This window comes from Cololabis saira, chromosome 24 (genome assembly GCF_033807715.1).
Source record: "Cololabis saira isolate AMF1-May2022 chromosome 24, fColSai1.1, whole genome shotgun sequence".
Taxonomy (NCBI): Eukaryota; Metazoa; Chordata; class Actinopteri; order Beloniformes; family Belonidae; genus Cololabis; species Cololabis saira.
In genome coordinates, this window is record NC_084610.1 from 24,463,500 (window position 1) to 24,480,557 (window position 17,058).

General features: G+C 43.5%; 1 protein-coding gene across 1 annotated transcript in view; it reads left to right on the plus strand.

The window, feature by feature from the left end:
* Positions 1–17,058, plus strand: part of LOC133425120 (sentrin-specific protease 7-like) — a 61,866-nt gene that overhangs the window by 31,618 nt on the left and 13,190 nt on the right. Inside the window, exons 17-20 of the mRNA XM_061715801.1 lie at positions 9,724–9,832; positions 9,885–9,971; positions 10,056–10,118; positions 10,689–10,816. Of these exons, the coding sequence (XP_061571785.1) occupies positions 9,724–9,832; positions 9,885–9,971; positions 10,056–10,118; positions 10,689–10,816 (387 nt within the window). The remainder of the gene's footprint in view (positions 1–9,723; positions 9,833–9,884; positions 9,972–10,055; positions 10,119–10,688; positions 10,817–17,058) is intronic.

Sequence of the window (17,058 nt, forward strand, 5' to 3'; positions counted from 1 at the left end):
CAAGAGTAAACTCCTCCTCTTCCTGTTACCTGTTAATCAAGAGTAAACTCCTCCTCTTCCTGTTACCTGTTAATCAAGAGTAAACTCCTCCTCTTCCTGTTACCTGTTAATCAAGAGTAAGCTCCTCCTCTTCCTGTTACCTGTTAATCAAGAGTAAACTCCTCCTCTTCCTGTTACCTGTTAATCAAGAGTAAACTCCTCCTCTTCCTGTTACCTGTTAATCAAGAGTAAACTCCTCCTCTTCCTGTTACCTGTTAATCAAGAGTAAACTCCTCCTCTTCCTGTTACCTGTTAATCAAGAGTAAACTCCTCCTCTTCCTGTTAGTACCTGTTAATCAAGAGTAAACTCCTCCTCTTCCTGTTACCTGTTAATCAAGAGTAAACTCCTCCTCTTCCTGTTACCTGTTAATCAAGAGTAAGCTCCTCCTCTTCCTGTTACCTGTTAATCAAGAGTAAACTCCTCCTCTTCCTGTTACCTGTTAATCAAGAGTAAACTCCTCCTCTTCCTGTTACCTGTTAATCAAGAGTAAACTCCTCCTCTTCCTGTTACCTGTTAATCAAGAGTAAACTCCTCCTCTTCCTGTTACCTGTTAATCAAGAGTAAACTCCTCCTCTTCCTGTTACCTGTTAATCAAGAGTAAACTCCTCCTCTTCCTGTTACCTGTTAATCAAGAGTAAACTCCTCCTCTTCCTGTTACCTGTTAATCAAGAGTAAACTCCTCCTCTTCCTGTTACCTGTTAATCAAGAGTAAACTCCTCCTCTTCCTGTTAGTACCTGTTAATCAAGAGTAAACTCCTCCTCTTCCTGTTACCTGTTAATCAAGAGTAAACTCCTCCTCTTCCTGTTAGTACCTGTTAATCAAGAGTAAACTCCTCCTCTTCCTGTTACCTGTTAATCAAGAGTAAACTCCTCCTCTTCCTGTTACCTGTTAATCAAGAGTAAACTCCTCCTCTTCCTGTTACCTGTTAATCAAGAGTAAACTCCTCCTCTTCCTGTTACCTGTTAATCAAGAGTAAACTCCTCCTCTTCCTGTTACCTGTTAATCAAGAGTAAACTCCTCCTCTTCCTGTTACCTGTTAATCAAGAGTAAACTCCTCCTCTTCCTGTTAGTACCTGTTAATCAAGAGTAAACTCCTCCTCTTCCTGTTAGTACCTGTTAATCAAGAGTAAACTCCTCCTCTTCCTGTTAGTACCTGTTAATCAAGAGTAAACTCCTCCTCTTCCTGTTACCTGTTAATCAAGAGTAAACTCCTCCTCTTCCTGTTAGTACCTGTTAATCAAGAGTAAGCTCCTCCTCTTCCTGTTACCTGTTAATCAAGAGTAAACTCCTCCTCTTCCTGTTACCTGTTAATCAAGAGTAAACTCCTCCTCTTCCTGTTACCTGTTAATCAAGAGTAAACTCCTCCTCTTCCTGTTAGTACCTGTTAATCAAGAGTAAACTCCTCCTCTTCCTGTTACCTGTTAATCAAGAGTAAACTCCTCCTCTTCCTGTTACCTGTTAATCAAGAGTAAACTCCTCCTCTTCCTGTTAGTACCTGTTAATCAAGAGTAAGCTCCTCCTCTTCCTGTTACCTGTCAATCAAGAGTAAGCTCCTCCTCTTCCTGTTACCTGTTAATCAAGAGTAAACTCCTCCTCTTCCTGTTACCTGTTAATCAAGAGTAAACTCCTCCTCTTCCTGTTACCTGTTAATCAAGAGTAAACTCCTCCTCTTCCTGTTAGTACCTGTTAATCAAGAGTAAACTCCTCCTCTTCCTGTTACCTGTTAATCAAGAGTAAACTCCTCCTCTTCCTGTTACCTGTTAATCAAGAGTAAACTCCTCCTCTTCCTGTTACCTGTTAATCAAGAGTAAACTCCTCCTCTTCCTGTTAGTACCTGTTAATCAAGAGTAAACTCCTCCTCTTCCTGTTACCTGTTAATCAAGAGTAAACTCCTCCTCTTCCTGTTACCTGTTAATCAAGAGTAAACTCCTCCTCTTCCTGTTACCTGTTAATCAAGAGTAAACTCCTCCTCTTCCTGTTACCTGTTAATCAAGAGTAAACTCCTCCTCTTCCTGTTACCTGTTAATCAAGAGTAAACTCCTCCTCTTCCTGTTACCTGTTAATCAAGAATAAACTCCTCCTCTTCCTGTTACCTGTTAATCAAGAGTAAACTCCTCCTCTTCCTGTTACCTGTTAATCAAGAGTAAACTCCTCCTCTTCCTGTTACCTGTTAATCAAGAGTAAACTCCTCCTCTTCCTGTTACCTGTTAATCAAGAGTAAACTCCTCCTCTTCCTGTTACCTGTTAATCAAGAGTAAACTCCTCCTCTTCCTGTTACCTGTTAATCAAGAGTAAACTCCTCCTCTTCCTGTTACCTGTTAATCAAGAGTAAACTCCTCCTCTTCCTGTTACCTGTTAATCAAGAGTAAACTCCTCCTCTTCCTGTTACCTGTTAATCAAGAGTAAACTCCTCCTCTTCCTGTTACCTGTTAATCAAGAGTAAACTCCTCCTCTTCCTGTTACCTGTTAATCAAGAGTAAACTCCTCCTCTTCCTGTTACCTGTTAATCAAGAGTAAACTCCTCCTCTTCCTGTTACCTGTTAATCAAGAGTAAACTCCTCCTCTTCCTGTTACCTGTTAATCAAGAGTAAACTCCTCCTCTTCCTGTTACCTGTTAATCAAGAGTAAACTCCTCCTCTTCCTGTTACCTGTTAATCAAGAGTAAACTCCTCCTCTTCCTGTTACCTGTTAATCAAGAGTAAACTCCTCCTCTTCCTGTTAGTACCTGTTAATCAAGAGTAAGCTCCTCCTCTTCCTGTTACCTGTTAATCAAGAGTAAACTCCTCCTCTTCCTGTTACCTGTTAATCAAGAGTAAACTCCTCCTCTTCCTGTTACCTGTTAATCAAGAGTAAACTCCTCCTCTTCCTGTTAGTACCTGTTAATCAAGAGTAAACTCCTCCTCTTCCTGTTAGTACCTGTTAATCAAGAGTAAGCTCCTCCTCTTCCTGTTACCTGTCAATCAAGAGTAAGCTCCTCCTCTTCCTGTTACCTGTTAATCAAGAGTAAACTCCTCCTCTTCCTGTTACCTGTTAATCAAGAGTAAACTCCTCCTCTTCCTGTTACCTGTTAATCAAGAGTAAACTCCTCCTCTTCCTGTTACCTGTCAATCAAGAGTAAGCTCCTCCTCTTCCTGTTACCTGTTAATCAAGAGTAAACTCCTCCTCTTCCTGTTACCTGTTAATCAAGAGTAAACTCCTCCTCTTCCTGTTAGTACCTGTTAATCAAGAGTAAACTCCTCCTCTTCCTGTTAGTACCTGTTAATCAAGAGTAAACTCCTCCTCTTCCTGTTAGTACCTGTTAATCAAGAGTAAACTCCTCCTCTTCCTGTTACCTGTTAATCAAGAGTAAACTCCTCCTCTTCCTGTTACCTGTTAATCAAGAGTAAACTCCTCCTCTTCCTGTTACCTGTTAATCAAGAGTAAACTCCTCCTCTTCCTGTTAGTACCTGTTAATCAAGAGTAAACTCCTCCTCTTCCTGTTACCTGTTAATCAAGAGTAAACTCCTCCTCTTCCTGTTACCTGTTAATCAAGAGTAAACTCCTCCTCTTCCTGTTACCTGTTAATCAAGAGTAAACTCCTCCTCTTCCTGTTACCTGTTAATCAAGAGTAAACTCCTCCTCTTCCTGTTACCTGTTAATCAAGAGTAAACTCCTCCTCTTCCTGTTACCTGTTAATCAAGAATAAACTCCTCCTCTTCCTGTTACCTGTTAATCAAGAGTAAACTCCTCCTCTTCCTGTTACCTGTTAATCAAGAGTAAACTCCTCCTCTTCCTGTTACCTGTTAATCAAGAGTAAACTCCTCCTCTTCCTGTTACCTGTTAATCAAGAGTAAACTCCTCCTCTTCCTGTTACCTGTTAATCAAGAGTAAACTCCTCCTCTTCCTGTTACCTGTTAATCAAGAGTAAACTCCTCCTCTTCCTGTTACCTGTTAATCAAGAGTAAACTCCTCCTCTTCCTGTTAGTACCTGTTAATCAAGAGTAAACTCCTCCTCTTCCTGTTACCTGTTAATCAAGAGTAAACTCCTCCTCTTCCTGTTACCTGTTAATCAAGAGTAAACTCCTCCTCTTCCTGTTACCTGTTAATCAAGAGTAAACTCCTCCTCTTCCTGTTACCTGTTAATCAAGAGTAAACTCCTCCTCTTCCTGTTACCTGTTAATCAAGAGTAAACTCCTCCTCTTCCTGTTACCTGTTAATCAAGAGTAAACTCCTCCTCTTCCTGTTACCTGTTAATCAAGAGTAAATTCCTCCTCTTCCTGTTACCTGTTAATCAAGAGTAAACTCCTCCTCTTCCTGTTACCTGTTAATCAAGAGTAAACTCCTCCTCTTCCTGTTACCTGTTAATCAAGAGTAAACTCCTCCTCTTCCTGTTACCTGTTAATCAAGAGTAAACTCCTCCTCTTCCTGTTAGTACCTGTTAATCAAGAGTAAACTCCTCCTCTTCCTGTTACCTGTTAATCAAGAGTAAACTCCTCCTCTTCCTGTTACCTGTTAATCAAGAGTAAACTCCTCCTCTTCCTGTTACCTGTTAATCAAGAGTAAACTCCTCCTCTTCCTGTTAGTACCTGTTAATCAAGAGTAAACTCCTCCTCTTCCTGTTACCTGTTAATCAAGAGTAAACTCCTCCTCTTCCTGTTACCTGTTAATCAAGAGTAAACTCCTCCTCTTCCTGTTACCTGTTAATCAAGAGTAAACTCCTCCTCTTCCTGTTACCTGTTAATCAAGAGTAAACTCCTCCTCTTCCTGTTACCTGTTAATCAAGAGTAAACTCCTCCTCTTCCTGTTACCTGTTAATCAAGAATAAACTCCTCCTCTTCCTGTTACCTGTTAATCAAGAGTAAACTCCTCCTCTTCCTGTTACCTGTTAATCAAGAGTAAACTCCTCCTCTTCCTGTTACCTGTTAATCAAGAGTAAACTCCTCCTCTTCCTGTTACCTGTTAATCAAGAGTAAACTCCTCCTCTTCCTGTTACCTGTTAATCAAGAGTAAACTCCTCCTCTTCCTGTTAGTACCTGTTAATCAAGAGTAAACTCCTCCTCTTCCTGTTAGTACCTGTTAATCAAGAGTAAACTCCTCCTCTTCCTGTTAGTACCTGTTAATCAAGAGTAAACTCCTCCTCTTCCTGTTAGTACCTGTTAATCAAGAGTAAACTCCTCCTCTTCCTGTTAGTACCTGTTAATCAAGAGTAAACTCCTCCTCTTCCTGTTACCTGTTAATCAAGAGTAAACTCCTCCTCTTCCTGTTACCTGTTAATCAAGAGTAAACTCCTCCTCTTCCTGTTACCTGTTAATCAAGAGTAAACTCCTCCTCTTCCTGTTACCTGTTAATCAAGAGTAAACTCCTCCTCTTCCTGTTACCTGTTAATCAAGAGTAAACTCCTCCTCTTCCTGTTAGTACCTGTTAATCAAGAGTAAACTCCTCCTCTTCCTGTTACCTGTTAATCAAGAGTAAACTCCTCCTCTTCCTGTTACCTGTTAATCAAGAGTAAACTCCTCCTCTTCCTGTTAGTACCTGTTAATCAAGAGTAAACTCCTCCTCTTCCTGTTAGTACCTGTTAATCAAGAGTAAACTCCTCCTCTTCCTGTTACCTGTTAATCAAGAGTAAACTCCTCCTCTTCCTGTTAGTACCTGTTAATCAAGAGTAAACTCCTCCTCTTCCTGTTACCTGTTAATCAAGAGTAAACTCCTCCTCTTCCTGTTACCTGTTAATCAAGAGTAAACTCCTCCTCTTCCTGTTAGTACCTGTTAATCAAGAGTAAGCTCCTCCTCTTCCTGTTACCTGTTAATCAAGAGTAAACTCCTCCTCTTCCTGTTAGTACCTGTTAATCAAGAGTAAACTCCTCCTCTTCCTGTTACCTGTTAATCAAGAGTAAACTCCTCCTCTTCCTGTTACCTGTTAATCAAGAGTAAACTCCTCCTCTTCCTGTTACCTGTTAATCAAGAGTAAACTCCTCCTCTTCCTGTTACCTGTTAATCAAGAGTAAACTCCTCCTCTTCCTGTTACCTGTTAATCAAGAGTAAACTCCTCCTCTTCCTGTTACCTGTTAATCAAGAGTAAACTCCTCCTCTTCCTGTTACCTGTTAATCAAGAGTAAACTCCTCCTCTTCCTGTTACCTGTTAATCAAGAGTAAACTCCTCCTCTTCCTGTTACCTGTTAATCAAGAGTAAACTCCTCCTCTTCCTGTTAGTACCTGTTAATCAAGAGTAAACTCCTCCTCTTCCTGTTACCTGTTAATCAAGAGTAAACTCCTCCTCTTCCTGTTACCTGTTAATCAAGAGTAAACTCCTCCTCTTCCTGTTACCTGTTAATCAAGAGTAAACTCCTCCTCTTCCTGTTACCTGTTAATCAAGAGTAAACTCCTCCTCTTCCTGTTACCTGTTAATCAAGAGTAAACTCCTCCTCTTCCTGTTACCTGTTAATCAAGAGTAAACTCCTCCTCTTCCTGTTACCTGTTAATCAAGAGTAAACTCCTTCTCTTCCTGTTACCTGTTAATCAAGAGTAAACTCCTCCTCTTCCTGTTACCTGTTAATCAAGAGTAAACTCCTCCTCTTCCTGTTACCTGTTAATCAAGAGTAAACTCCTCCTCTTCCTGTTACCTGTTAATCAAGAGTAAACTCCTCCTCTTCCTGTTACCTGTTAATCAAGAGTAAACTCCTCCTCTTCCTGTTACCTGTTAATCAAGAGTAAACTCCTCCTCTTCCTGTTACCTGTTAATCAAGAGTAAACTCCTCCTCTTCCTGTTACCTGTTAATCAAGAGTAAACTCCTCCTCTTCCTGTTACCTGTTAATCAAGAGTAAACTCCTCCTCTTCCTGTTACCTGTTAATCAAGAGTAAACTCCTCCTCTTCCTGTTACCTGTTAATCAAGAGTAAACTCCTCCTCTTCCTGTTAGTACCTGTTAATCAAGAGTAAACTCCTCCTCTTCCTGTTACCTGTTAATCAAGAGTAAACTCCTTCTCTTCCTGTTACCTGTTAATCAAGAGTAAACTCCTCCTCTTCCTGTTACCTGTTAATCAAGAGTAAACTCCTCCTCTTCCTGTTACCTGTTAATCAAGAGTAAACTCCTCCTCTTCCTGTTACCTGTTAATCAAGAGTAAACTCCTCCTCTTCCTGTTACCTGTTAATCAAGAGTAAACTCCTCCTCTTCCTGTTACCTGTTAATCAAGAGTAAACTCCTCCTCTTCCTGTTACCTGTTAATCAAGAGTAAACTCCTCCTCTTCCTGTTAGTACCTGTTAATCAAGAGTAAGCTCCTCCTCTTCCTGTTACCTGTTAATCAAGAGTAAACTCCTCCTCTTCCTGTTAGTACCTGTTAATCAAGAGTAAACTCCTCCTCTTCCTGTTACCTGTTAATCAAGAGTAAACTCCTCCTCTTCCTGTTACCTGTTAATCAAGAGTAAACTCCTCCTCTTCCTGTTAGTACCTGTTAATCAAGAGTAAACTCCTCCTCTTCCTGTTACCTGTTAATCAAGAGTAAACTCCTCCTCTTCCTGTTACCTGTTAATCAAGAGTAAACTCCTCCTCTTCCTGTTACCTGTTAATCAAGAGTAAACTCCTCCTCTTCCTGTTAGTACCTGTTAATCAAGAGTAAACTCCTCCTCTTCCTGTTACCTGTTAATCAAGAGTAAACTCCTCCTCTTCCTGTTACCTGTTAATCAAGAGTAAACTCCTCCTCTTCCTGTTAGTACCTGTTAATCAAGAGTAAACTCCTCCTCTTCCTGTTACCTGTTAATCAAGAGTAAACTCCTCCTCTTCCTGTTAGTACCTGTTAATCAAGAGTAAACTCCTCCTCTTCCTGTTACCTGTTAATCAAGAGTAAACTCCTCCTCTTCCTGTTACCTGTTAATCAAGAGTAAACTCCTCCTCTTCCTGTTACCTGTTAATCAAGAGTAAACTCCTCCTCTTCCTGTTACCTGTTAATCAAGAGTAAACTCCTCCTCTTCCTGTTAGTACCTGTTAATCAAGAGTAAACTCCTCCTCTTCCTGTTACCTGTTAATCAAGAGTAAACTCCTCCTCTTCCTGTTACCTGTTAATCAAGAGTAAACTCCTCCTCTTCCTGTTACCTGTTAATCAAGAGTAAACTCCTCCTCTTCCTGTTACCTGTTAATCAAGAGTAAACTCCTCCTCTTCCTGTTACCTGTTAATCAAGAGTAAACTCCTCCTCTTCCTGTTACCTGTTAATCAAGAGTAAACTCCTCCTCTTCCTGTTACCTGTTAATCAAGAGTAAACTCCTCCTCTTCCTGTTACTGTAATCAAGAGTAAACTCCTCCTCTTCCTGTTACCTGTTAATCAAGAGTAAACTCCTCCTCTTCCTGTTACCTGTTAATCAAGAGTAAACTCCTCCTCTTCCTGTTAGTACCTGTTAATCAAGAGTAAACTCCTCCTCTTCCTGTTACCTGTTAATCAAGAGTAAACTCCTCCTCTTCTGTTACCTGTTAATCAAGAGTAAACTCCTCCTCTTCCTGTTACCTGTTAATCAAGAGTAAGCTCCTCCTCTTCCTGTTACCTGTTAATCAAGAGGTAAACTCCTCCTCTTCCTGTTAGTACCTGTTAATCAAGAGTAAACTCCTCCTCTTCCTGTTACCTGTTAATCAAGAGTAAACTCCTCCTCTTCCTGTTACCTGTTAAACAAGAGTAACTCCTCCTCTTCCTGTTACCTGTTAATCAAGAGTAAACTCCTCCTCTTCCTGTTAGTACCTGTTAATCAAGAGTAAACTCCTCCTCTTCCTGTTACCTGTTAATCAAGAGTAAACTCCTCCTCTTCCTGTTAGTACCTGTTAATCAAGAGTAAACTCCTCCTCTTCCTGTTACCTGTTAATCAAGAGTAAACTCCTCCTTCTTCCTGTTACCTGTTAATCAAGAGTAAACTCCTCCTCTTCCTGTTACCTGTTAATCAAGAGTAAACTCCTCCTCTTCCTGTTACCTGTTAATCAAGAGTAAACTCCTCCTCTTCCTGTTAGTACCTGTTAATCAGAGTAAACTCCTCCTCTTCCTGTTACCTGTTAATCAAGAGTAAACTCCTCCTCTTCCTGTTAGACCTGTAATCAAGAGTAAACTCCTCCTCTTCCTGTTACCTGTTAATCAAGAGTAAACTCCTCCTCTTCCTGTTACCTGTTAATCAAGAGTAAACTCCTCCTCTTCCTGTTACCTGTTAATCAAGAGTAAACTCCTCCTCTTCCTGATTACCTGTTAATCAAGAGTAAACTCCTCCTCTTCCTGTTACCTGTTAATCAAGAGTTGAGAAAAAAGTCGAAATTTCAACTTTATTCGCAAAATTTCGACATTCTTCTTGAAATTGTATTTCAACATTTCCACTTTTTTTCTTGAAATTATATTTGAACATTATATCGAAATTTCTACTTTTTTCTCGAAATTGCATAAAGTTGAGATTTTTTAACTTCTAAGACTAAAAAAGTTGAAATGTCGAGAAAAAAGTTGAAATGTCGAGAAAAAAAAAGTTGAAAATGTCGAGAAAAAAAAGTGTCGAGAAAAAAGTTGAAATGTCGAGAAAAAAGTTGAAATGTCGAGGAAAAAAAGTTGAAATGTCGAGAAAAAAGTTGAAATGTCGAGAAAAAAGGTGAAATTGTGACTTTATTCTTGAGCTCGGATCTTCAGAGTTTTAGCTTCACCAATCAGACGACCACGAGTTCTGGTTCCGGTCTGGACTCTTCACCTCAGATTCAGGTCTCAGTGGAGGTTCTGGTTCTGGAGATGCTGGACCTACTCTCTGGTTCTGGTTCTGGTTCTGGAGCTTCTGGTTCTGGAGATGCTGGATCTACTGGTTCTGGTTCTGTGTTGGAGGTTCTGGTCCTAACGGTCCTCTGGTTCTGTCTCCCCAGGGCTCACTGTTCCTGGTGGTGGTCTGTTTCCCGGGCCTGGAGGAGGTCCAGAAGGAGGACTTCCAGAACCCAGCAGGTGAGACTCTGGTCCTGGTCCTGGTCCATCTCCCTGGTCCTGGTTCTGGTCCTGGTCCGGCCCAGCAGAACCAGATCTAACCTCTGTTGTTGCAGGAGGGACCGGACCGAGCTGAAGCACAAGTGAAGGACCAGAACCCGCGGAACCTGAAACCACCGGTAAGTACCGGTTAGGGCTGAACGATTAATTGCATTTGCGATAATATCGCGATGTGATAAAACGAGATTTTCTAACCGCAAAGGCTGCGATTTAACCAGTCACGTGATCTGGTCACGTTGCCGGCAGGGGAAACAGTCCAACAGTAACCATGGCTACCATGGCCTCAGTGTTAGGGCTCGGCCAGGCAGGGCTTTATAAATGTATGGCTTTATAAATGTATTAAATATATAAGCGCGGAGTCGGCGTGGAGCACGAGCCGGGCGGACACTCATGCTGTGAAGCCTGATTTATGGTTCCGCGTTAAATCCACGCAGAGCTACGCCGTAGGTTACGCAGCGACGGGGCAACGTACGATGCGCGTACCGCGTAACCTACGGCGTAGCTCTGCGTGGATTTAACGCAGAACCATAAATCATCCTTAAACACCTGCAGCCCGTCAGCTCATCAGGAGGAGAAGTTAACGGGGCTGCCAGTTGTTCATTGCTGGTTGGTTTGTTAACTCTGAACTTTGTGGTTTGTTTGTTAGTTTGCTGGTGGTTTTTTTTCTCTGTGATTCATGACTCATGTAGGGTTCTATTGATGGTTCTATTCTGGGTTCTAATGCTGGTTCTGTTAGCGGTTCTGCAGGTTCTAATGCTGGTTGTGTCTGCAGGAATGTTCTCAGCTCGGGCTGCCAGAGGAAAACGGTGACCAAGAGGTCAGTTCTGCTTATTTTATTCTTCATCTTTATTTAAATATTAATGTCCTTTCACACCTTTGTGACATTATTAGTTTTATTTTTAGACATTTTCCAGAACATTTATCTTTTAGCATTTCCTTCTAACCTCTTTATTATGATTTTTGAGCATTTGCTATCTCCGTCGCCCCGGAAACGTCTTCACCAAGATCCGTCCTTTATTTTATCCTTTAGTTTGTCCTTTATTTTATCCTTTAGTTTGTCCTTTATTTTATCCTTTAGTTTGTCCTTTATTTTATCCTTTAGTTTGTCCTTTATTTTATCCTTTATTTTGGTCCTTTCTTTTGTCCTTTCTTGAGTTTCTTCCAGTCTGACTGTCTTCATGTTCAGTTCCAGTCTGTTCTTCGGTCGGTCAGGGCTGGATAGGTCACGTGACCCTGGTACCATTAGAGCAGACCACGGACCACAGACCATAAGTGGTGGTGACATCACCGGGGGCGTGTCCAGGTCAAAAAAGTCAAAATGCCGAGAAAAAAGTCAAAATTTCGAGAAAACTTTGGAGAAAAAAGGTCAAATTTCGAGAAAATTTTTGAGAAAAAAGTCAAAATTTCGAGAAAAATGTCGAGAAAAAAGTTGATTAAAAAAAAATCGAAATGTCGAGAAAAAAGTCAATGTCGAGAAAAAGTCAAAATTTCAAGAAAAAAGTCAAATTTCGAGAAAAATGTAGAGAAAAAAGTAGATTAAAAAAAATCGAAATGTCGAGAAAAAAAGTCAAAATGTCGAGAAAAAAGTCGATAAAAAAAAAATCGAAATGTCGAGAAAAAAGTCGATAAAAAAAAAATCGAAATGTCGAGAAAAAAGTCAAAATTTCGAGAAATTTTTGAGAAAAAAGTCAAAATTTCGAGAAAAAAGTCGATTAAAAAAAAATTATTAATGATAGTAAACCTGGTTCTAACCACCCCCCCCCCCCCCTCTATTAATGATAGTAAACCTGGTTCTAAACCCCCCCCCCCCCCCCCCCTCTATTAATGATAGTAAACCTGGTTTCTAACCCCCCCCCCCCCCCCCCCCTCTATTAATGATAGTAAACCTGGTTCTAACCCCCCCCCCCCCCCCCTCTATTAATGATAGTAAACCTGGTTCTAACCCCCCCCCCCCCCTCTATTAATGATAGTAACCTGGTTCTAACCCCCCCCCCCCCCTCTATTAATGATAGTAAACCTGGTTCTAACCCCCCCCCCCCCCCTCTATTAATGATAGTAAACCTGGTTCTAACCCCCCCCCCCCCCCCCCCCTCTATTAATGATAGTAAACCTGGTTCTAACCCCCCCCCCCCCCCCCTCTCATTAATGATAGTAAACCTGGTTCTAACCCCCCCCCCCCCCCCCCTCTCTATTAATGATAGTAAACCTGGTTCTAACCCCCCCCCCCCTCCTCTATTAATGATAGTAAACCTGGTTCTAACCCCCCCCCCCCCTCTATTAATGATAGTAAACCTGGTTCTAACCCCCCCCCCCCCCCCTCTATTAATGATAGTAAACCTGGTTCTAACCCCCCCCCCCCCCTCTATAATGATAGTAAACCTGGTTCAAACCCCCCCCCCCCCCCTCTATTAATGATAGTAAACCTGGTTCTAACCCCCCCCCCCCCCTCTATTAATGATAGTAAACCTGGTCTAACCCCCCCCCCCCCTCTATTAATGATAGTAAACCTGGTTCTAACCCCCCCCCCCCCCTCTATTATGATAGTAAACCTGTTCTAACCCCCCCCCCCCCCCCCTCTATTAATGATAGTAAACCCTGGTCTAACCCCCCCCCCCCCCCCCCTCTATTAATGATAGTAAACCTGGTTCTAACCCCCCCCCCCCCCCCCCTCTATTAATGATAGTAAACCTGGTTCTAACCCCCCCCCCCCCCCCTCTATTAATGATAGTAAACCTGGTTCTAACCCCCCCCCCCCCCCACCCCCTCTATTAATGATAGTAAACCTGGTTCTAACCCCCCCCCCCCCCCCTCTATTAATGATAGTAAACCTGGTTCTAACCCCCCCCCCCCCTCTCTTAATGATAGTAAACCTGGTTCTAACCCCCCCCCCCCCCCTCTATTAATTGAGTAGTAAACCTGGTTCTAACCCCCCCCCCCCCCCTCTATTAATGATAGTAAACCTGGTTCTAACCCCCCCCCCCCCCCCCTCTATTAATGATAGTAAACCTGGTTTCTAAACCCCCCCCCCCCCCCCCCCCCTCTATTAATGATAGTAAAACCTGGTTCATAACCCCCCCCCCCCCCCCTCTATTAATGATAGTAAACCTGGTTCTAACCCCCCCCCCCCCCCTCTATTAATGATAGTAAACCTGGTTCTAACCCCCCCCCCCCCCCCTCTATTAATGATAGTAAACCTGGTTCTAACCCCCCCCCCCCCCCCTCTATTAATGATAGTAAACCTGGTTCTAACCCCCCCCCCCCCCCCCCTCTATTAATGATAGTAACCTGGTTCTAACCCCCCCCCCCCCCCCTCTATTAATGATAGTAAACCTGGTTCTAACCCCCCCCCCCCCCCCCTCTATTAATGATAGTAAACCTGGTTCTAACCCCCCCCCCCCCCCCTCTATTAATGATAGTAAACCTGGTTCTAACCCCCCCCCCCCCCCCCTCTATTAATGATAGTAAACCTGGTTCTAACCCCCCCCCCCCCCCTCTATTAATGATAGTAAACCTGGTTCTAACCCCCCCCCCCCCCCCCCCCTCTATTAATGATAGTAAACCTGGTTCTAACCCCCCCCCCCCCCCTCTATTAATGATAGTAAACCTGGTTCTAACCCCCCCCCCCCCCCCCCTCTATTAATGATAGTAAACCTGGTTCTAACCCCCCCCCCCCCCCCCCCCTCATTAATGATAGTAAACCTGTTCTAACCCCCCCCCCCCCCCCCCTCTATTAATGATAGTAAACCTGGTTCTAACCCCCCCCCCCCCCCCCTCTATTAATGATAGTAAACCTGGTTCTAACCCCCCCCCCCCCCCTCTATTAATGATAGTAAACCTGGTTCTAACCCCCCCCCCCCCCCTCTATTAATGATAGTAAACCTGGTTCTAACCCCCCCCCCCCCCCCCTCTATTAATGATAGTAAACCTGGTTCTAACCCCCCCCCCCCCCCCTCTATTAATGATAGTAAACCTGGTTCTAACCCCCCCCCCCCCCCCCCTCTATTAATGATAGTAAACCTGGTTCTAACCCCCCCCCCCCTCTATTAATGATAGTAAACCTGGTTCTAACCCCCCCCCCCCCCCCCCCTCTATTAATGATAGTAAACCTGGTTCTAACCCCCCCCCCCCCCCTCTATTAATGATAGTAAACCTGGTTCTAACCCCCCCCCCCCCCCTCTATTAATGATAGTAAACCTGGTTCTAACCCCCCCCCCCCCCTCTATTAATGATAGTAAACCTGGTTCTAACCCCCCCCCCCCCCCCTCTATTAATGATAGTAAACCTGGTTCTAACCCCCCCCCCCCCCCCCTCTATTAATGATAGTAAACCTGGTTCTAACCCCCCCCCCCCCCTCTATTAATGATAGTAAACCTGGTTCTAACCCCCCCCCCCCCCCCTCTATTAATGATAGTAAACCTGGTTCTAACCCCCCCCCCCCCCCCCCCCTCTATTAATGATAGTAAACCTGGTTCTAACCCCCCCCCCCCCCCCCCCTCTATTAATGATAGTAAACCTGGTTCTAACCCCCCCCCCCCCCTCTATTAATGATAGTAAACCTGGTTCTAACCCCCCCCCCCCCCCTCTATTAATGATAGTAAACCTGGTTCTAACCCCCCCCCCCCCCCCCCTCTATTAATGATAGTAAACCTGGTTCTAACCCCCCCCCCCCCCCTCTATAATGATAGTAAACCTGGTTCTAACCCCCCCCCCCCCCCCTCTATTAATGATAGTAAACCTGGTTCTAACCCCCCCCCCCCCCCCCTCTATTAATGATAGTAAACCTGGTTCTAACCCCCCCCCCCCCCCCTCTATTAATGATAGTAAACCTGGTTCTAACCCCCCCCCCCCCCCCCCCCCCCCTCTATTAATGATAGTAAACCTGGTTCTAACCCCCCCCCCCCCCCCTCTATTAATGATAGTAAACCTGGTTCTAACCCCCCCCCCCCCCCCCTCTATTAATGATAGTAAACCTGGTTCTAACCCCCCCCCCCCCTCTATTAATGATAGTAAACCTGGTTCTAACCCCCCCCCCCCCCCCCCTCTATTAATGATAGTAAACCTGGTTCTAACCCCCCCCCCCCCCCCCCCCTCTATTAATGATAGTAAACCTGGTTCTAACCCCCCCCCCCCCTCTATTAATGATAGTAAACCTGGTTCTAACCCCCCCCCCCCCCCTCTATTAATGATAGTAAACCTGGTTCTAACCCCCCCCCCCCCCTCTATTATGATAGTAAACCTGGTTCTAACCCCCCCCCCCCCCCCTCTATTAATGATAGTAAACCTGGTTCTAACCCCCCCCCCCCCCCCCCCTCTATTAATGATAGTAAACCTGGTTCTAACCCCCCCCCCCCCCCCCTCTATTAATGATAGTAAACCTGGTTCTAACCCCCCCCCCCCCCCCCCCTCTATTAATGATAGTAAACCTGGTTCTAACCCCCCCCCCCCCCCCCTCTATTAATGATAGTAAACCTGGTTTCTAACCCCCCCCCCCCCCCCCTCTATTAATGATAGTAAACCTGGTTGCTAACCCCCCCCCCCCCCTCTATTAATGATAGTAAACCTGTTCTAACCCCCCCCCCCCCCCCCTCTATTAATGATAGTAAACCTGGTTCTAACCCCCCCCCCCCCCCCTCTATTAATGATAGTAAACCTGGTTCTAACCCCCCCCCCCCCCCCTCTATTAATGATAGTAAACCTGGTTCTAACCCCCCCCCCCCCCCCTCTATTAATGATAGTAAACCTGGTTCTAACCCCCCCCCCCCCCCCTCTATTAATGATAGTAAACCTGGTTCTAACCCCCCCCCCCCCCCCCCCCTCTATTAATGATAGTAAACCTGGTTCTAACCCCCCCCCCCCCCCCCCTCTATTAATGATAGTAAACCTGGGTTCTAACCCCCCCCCCCCCCCCTCTATTAATGATAGTAAACCTGGTTCTAACCCCCCCCCCCCCCCCCTCTATTAATGATAGTAAACCTGGTTTCTAACCCCCCCCCCCCCCCTCTATTAATGATAGTAAACCTGGTTCTAACCCCCCCCCCCCCCCTCTATTAATGATAGTAAACCTGGTTCTAACCCCCCCCCCCCCCCCCTCTATTAATGATAGTAAAAACGTACTTTCGTGCGTTTTTCGTACGTTTTTTCGTACGTTTTTTCGTACGTTTTTTTTCGTACGTTTTTTTCGTACGATTTTTTCGTACGTTTTTTCGTGCGTTTTTTCGACGTTTTTTCGTACGTTTTTTCGTACGTTTTTTTCGTACGTTTTTCGTACGTTTTTTCGTACGTTTTTTTCGTACGTTTTTTCGTACGTTTTTTCGTACGAAAAAAACGTAAGTTTTTTCGTACGTTTTTTTCGTACGTTTTTTCGTACGTTTTTTCGTACGAAAAAAAACGTAAGTTTTTTCGTACGTTTTTTTCGTACGTTTTTTCGTACGAAAAAAACGTACGTTTTTTCGTAACGTTTTTTCGTACGTTTTTTTTCGTACGTTTTTTTCGTACGTTTTTTCGTACGTTTTTTTCGTACGTTTTTTCGTATGTTTTTTTCGTACGTTTTTTTCGTACGTTTTTTTTCGTACGTTTTTTTCGTACGTTTTTTTCGTGCGTTTTTTCATACGTTTTGTTCGTAAGTTTTTTCGTACATTTTTTCGTACGTTTTTTTCGTACGTTTTTTCGTACGTTTTTTCGTACGTTTTTTTCGTACGTTTTTTTCGTACGTTTTTTTCGTACGTTTTTTTCGTACGTTTTTTTCGTACGTTTTTTTCGTACGTTTTTTCGTACGTTTTTTTCGTACGTTTTTCGTACGTTTTTTCGTATGTTTTTTCGTACGTTTTTTCGTATGTTTTTTTTCGTACGTTTTTTCGTACGTTTTTTCGTACGTTTTTTTGTATGTTTTTTTTTCGTACGTTTTTTCGTAAGTTTTTTCGTAAGTTTTTTTCGTACATTTTTTCGTACGTTTTTTTCGTACGTTTTTCGTACGTTTTTTCGTACGTTTCTTTCCCCCTCTATTAATGATAGTAAACCTGGTTCTAACCCCCCCCCCCCCCTCTATTAATGATAGTAAAC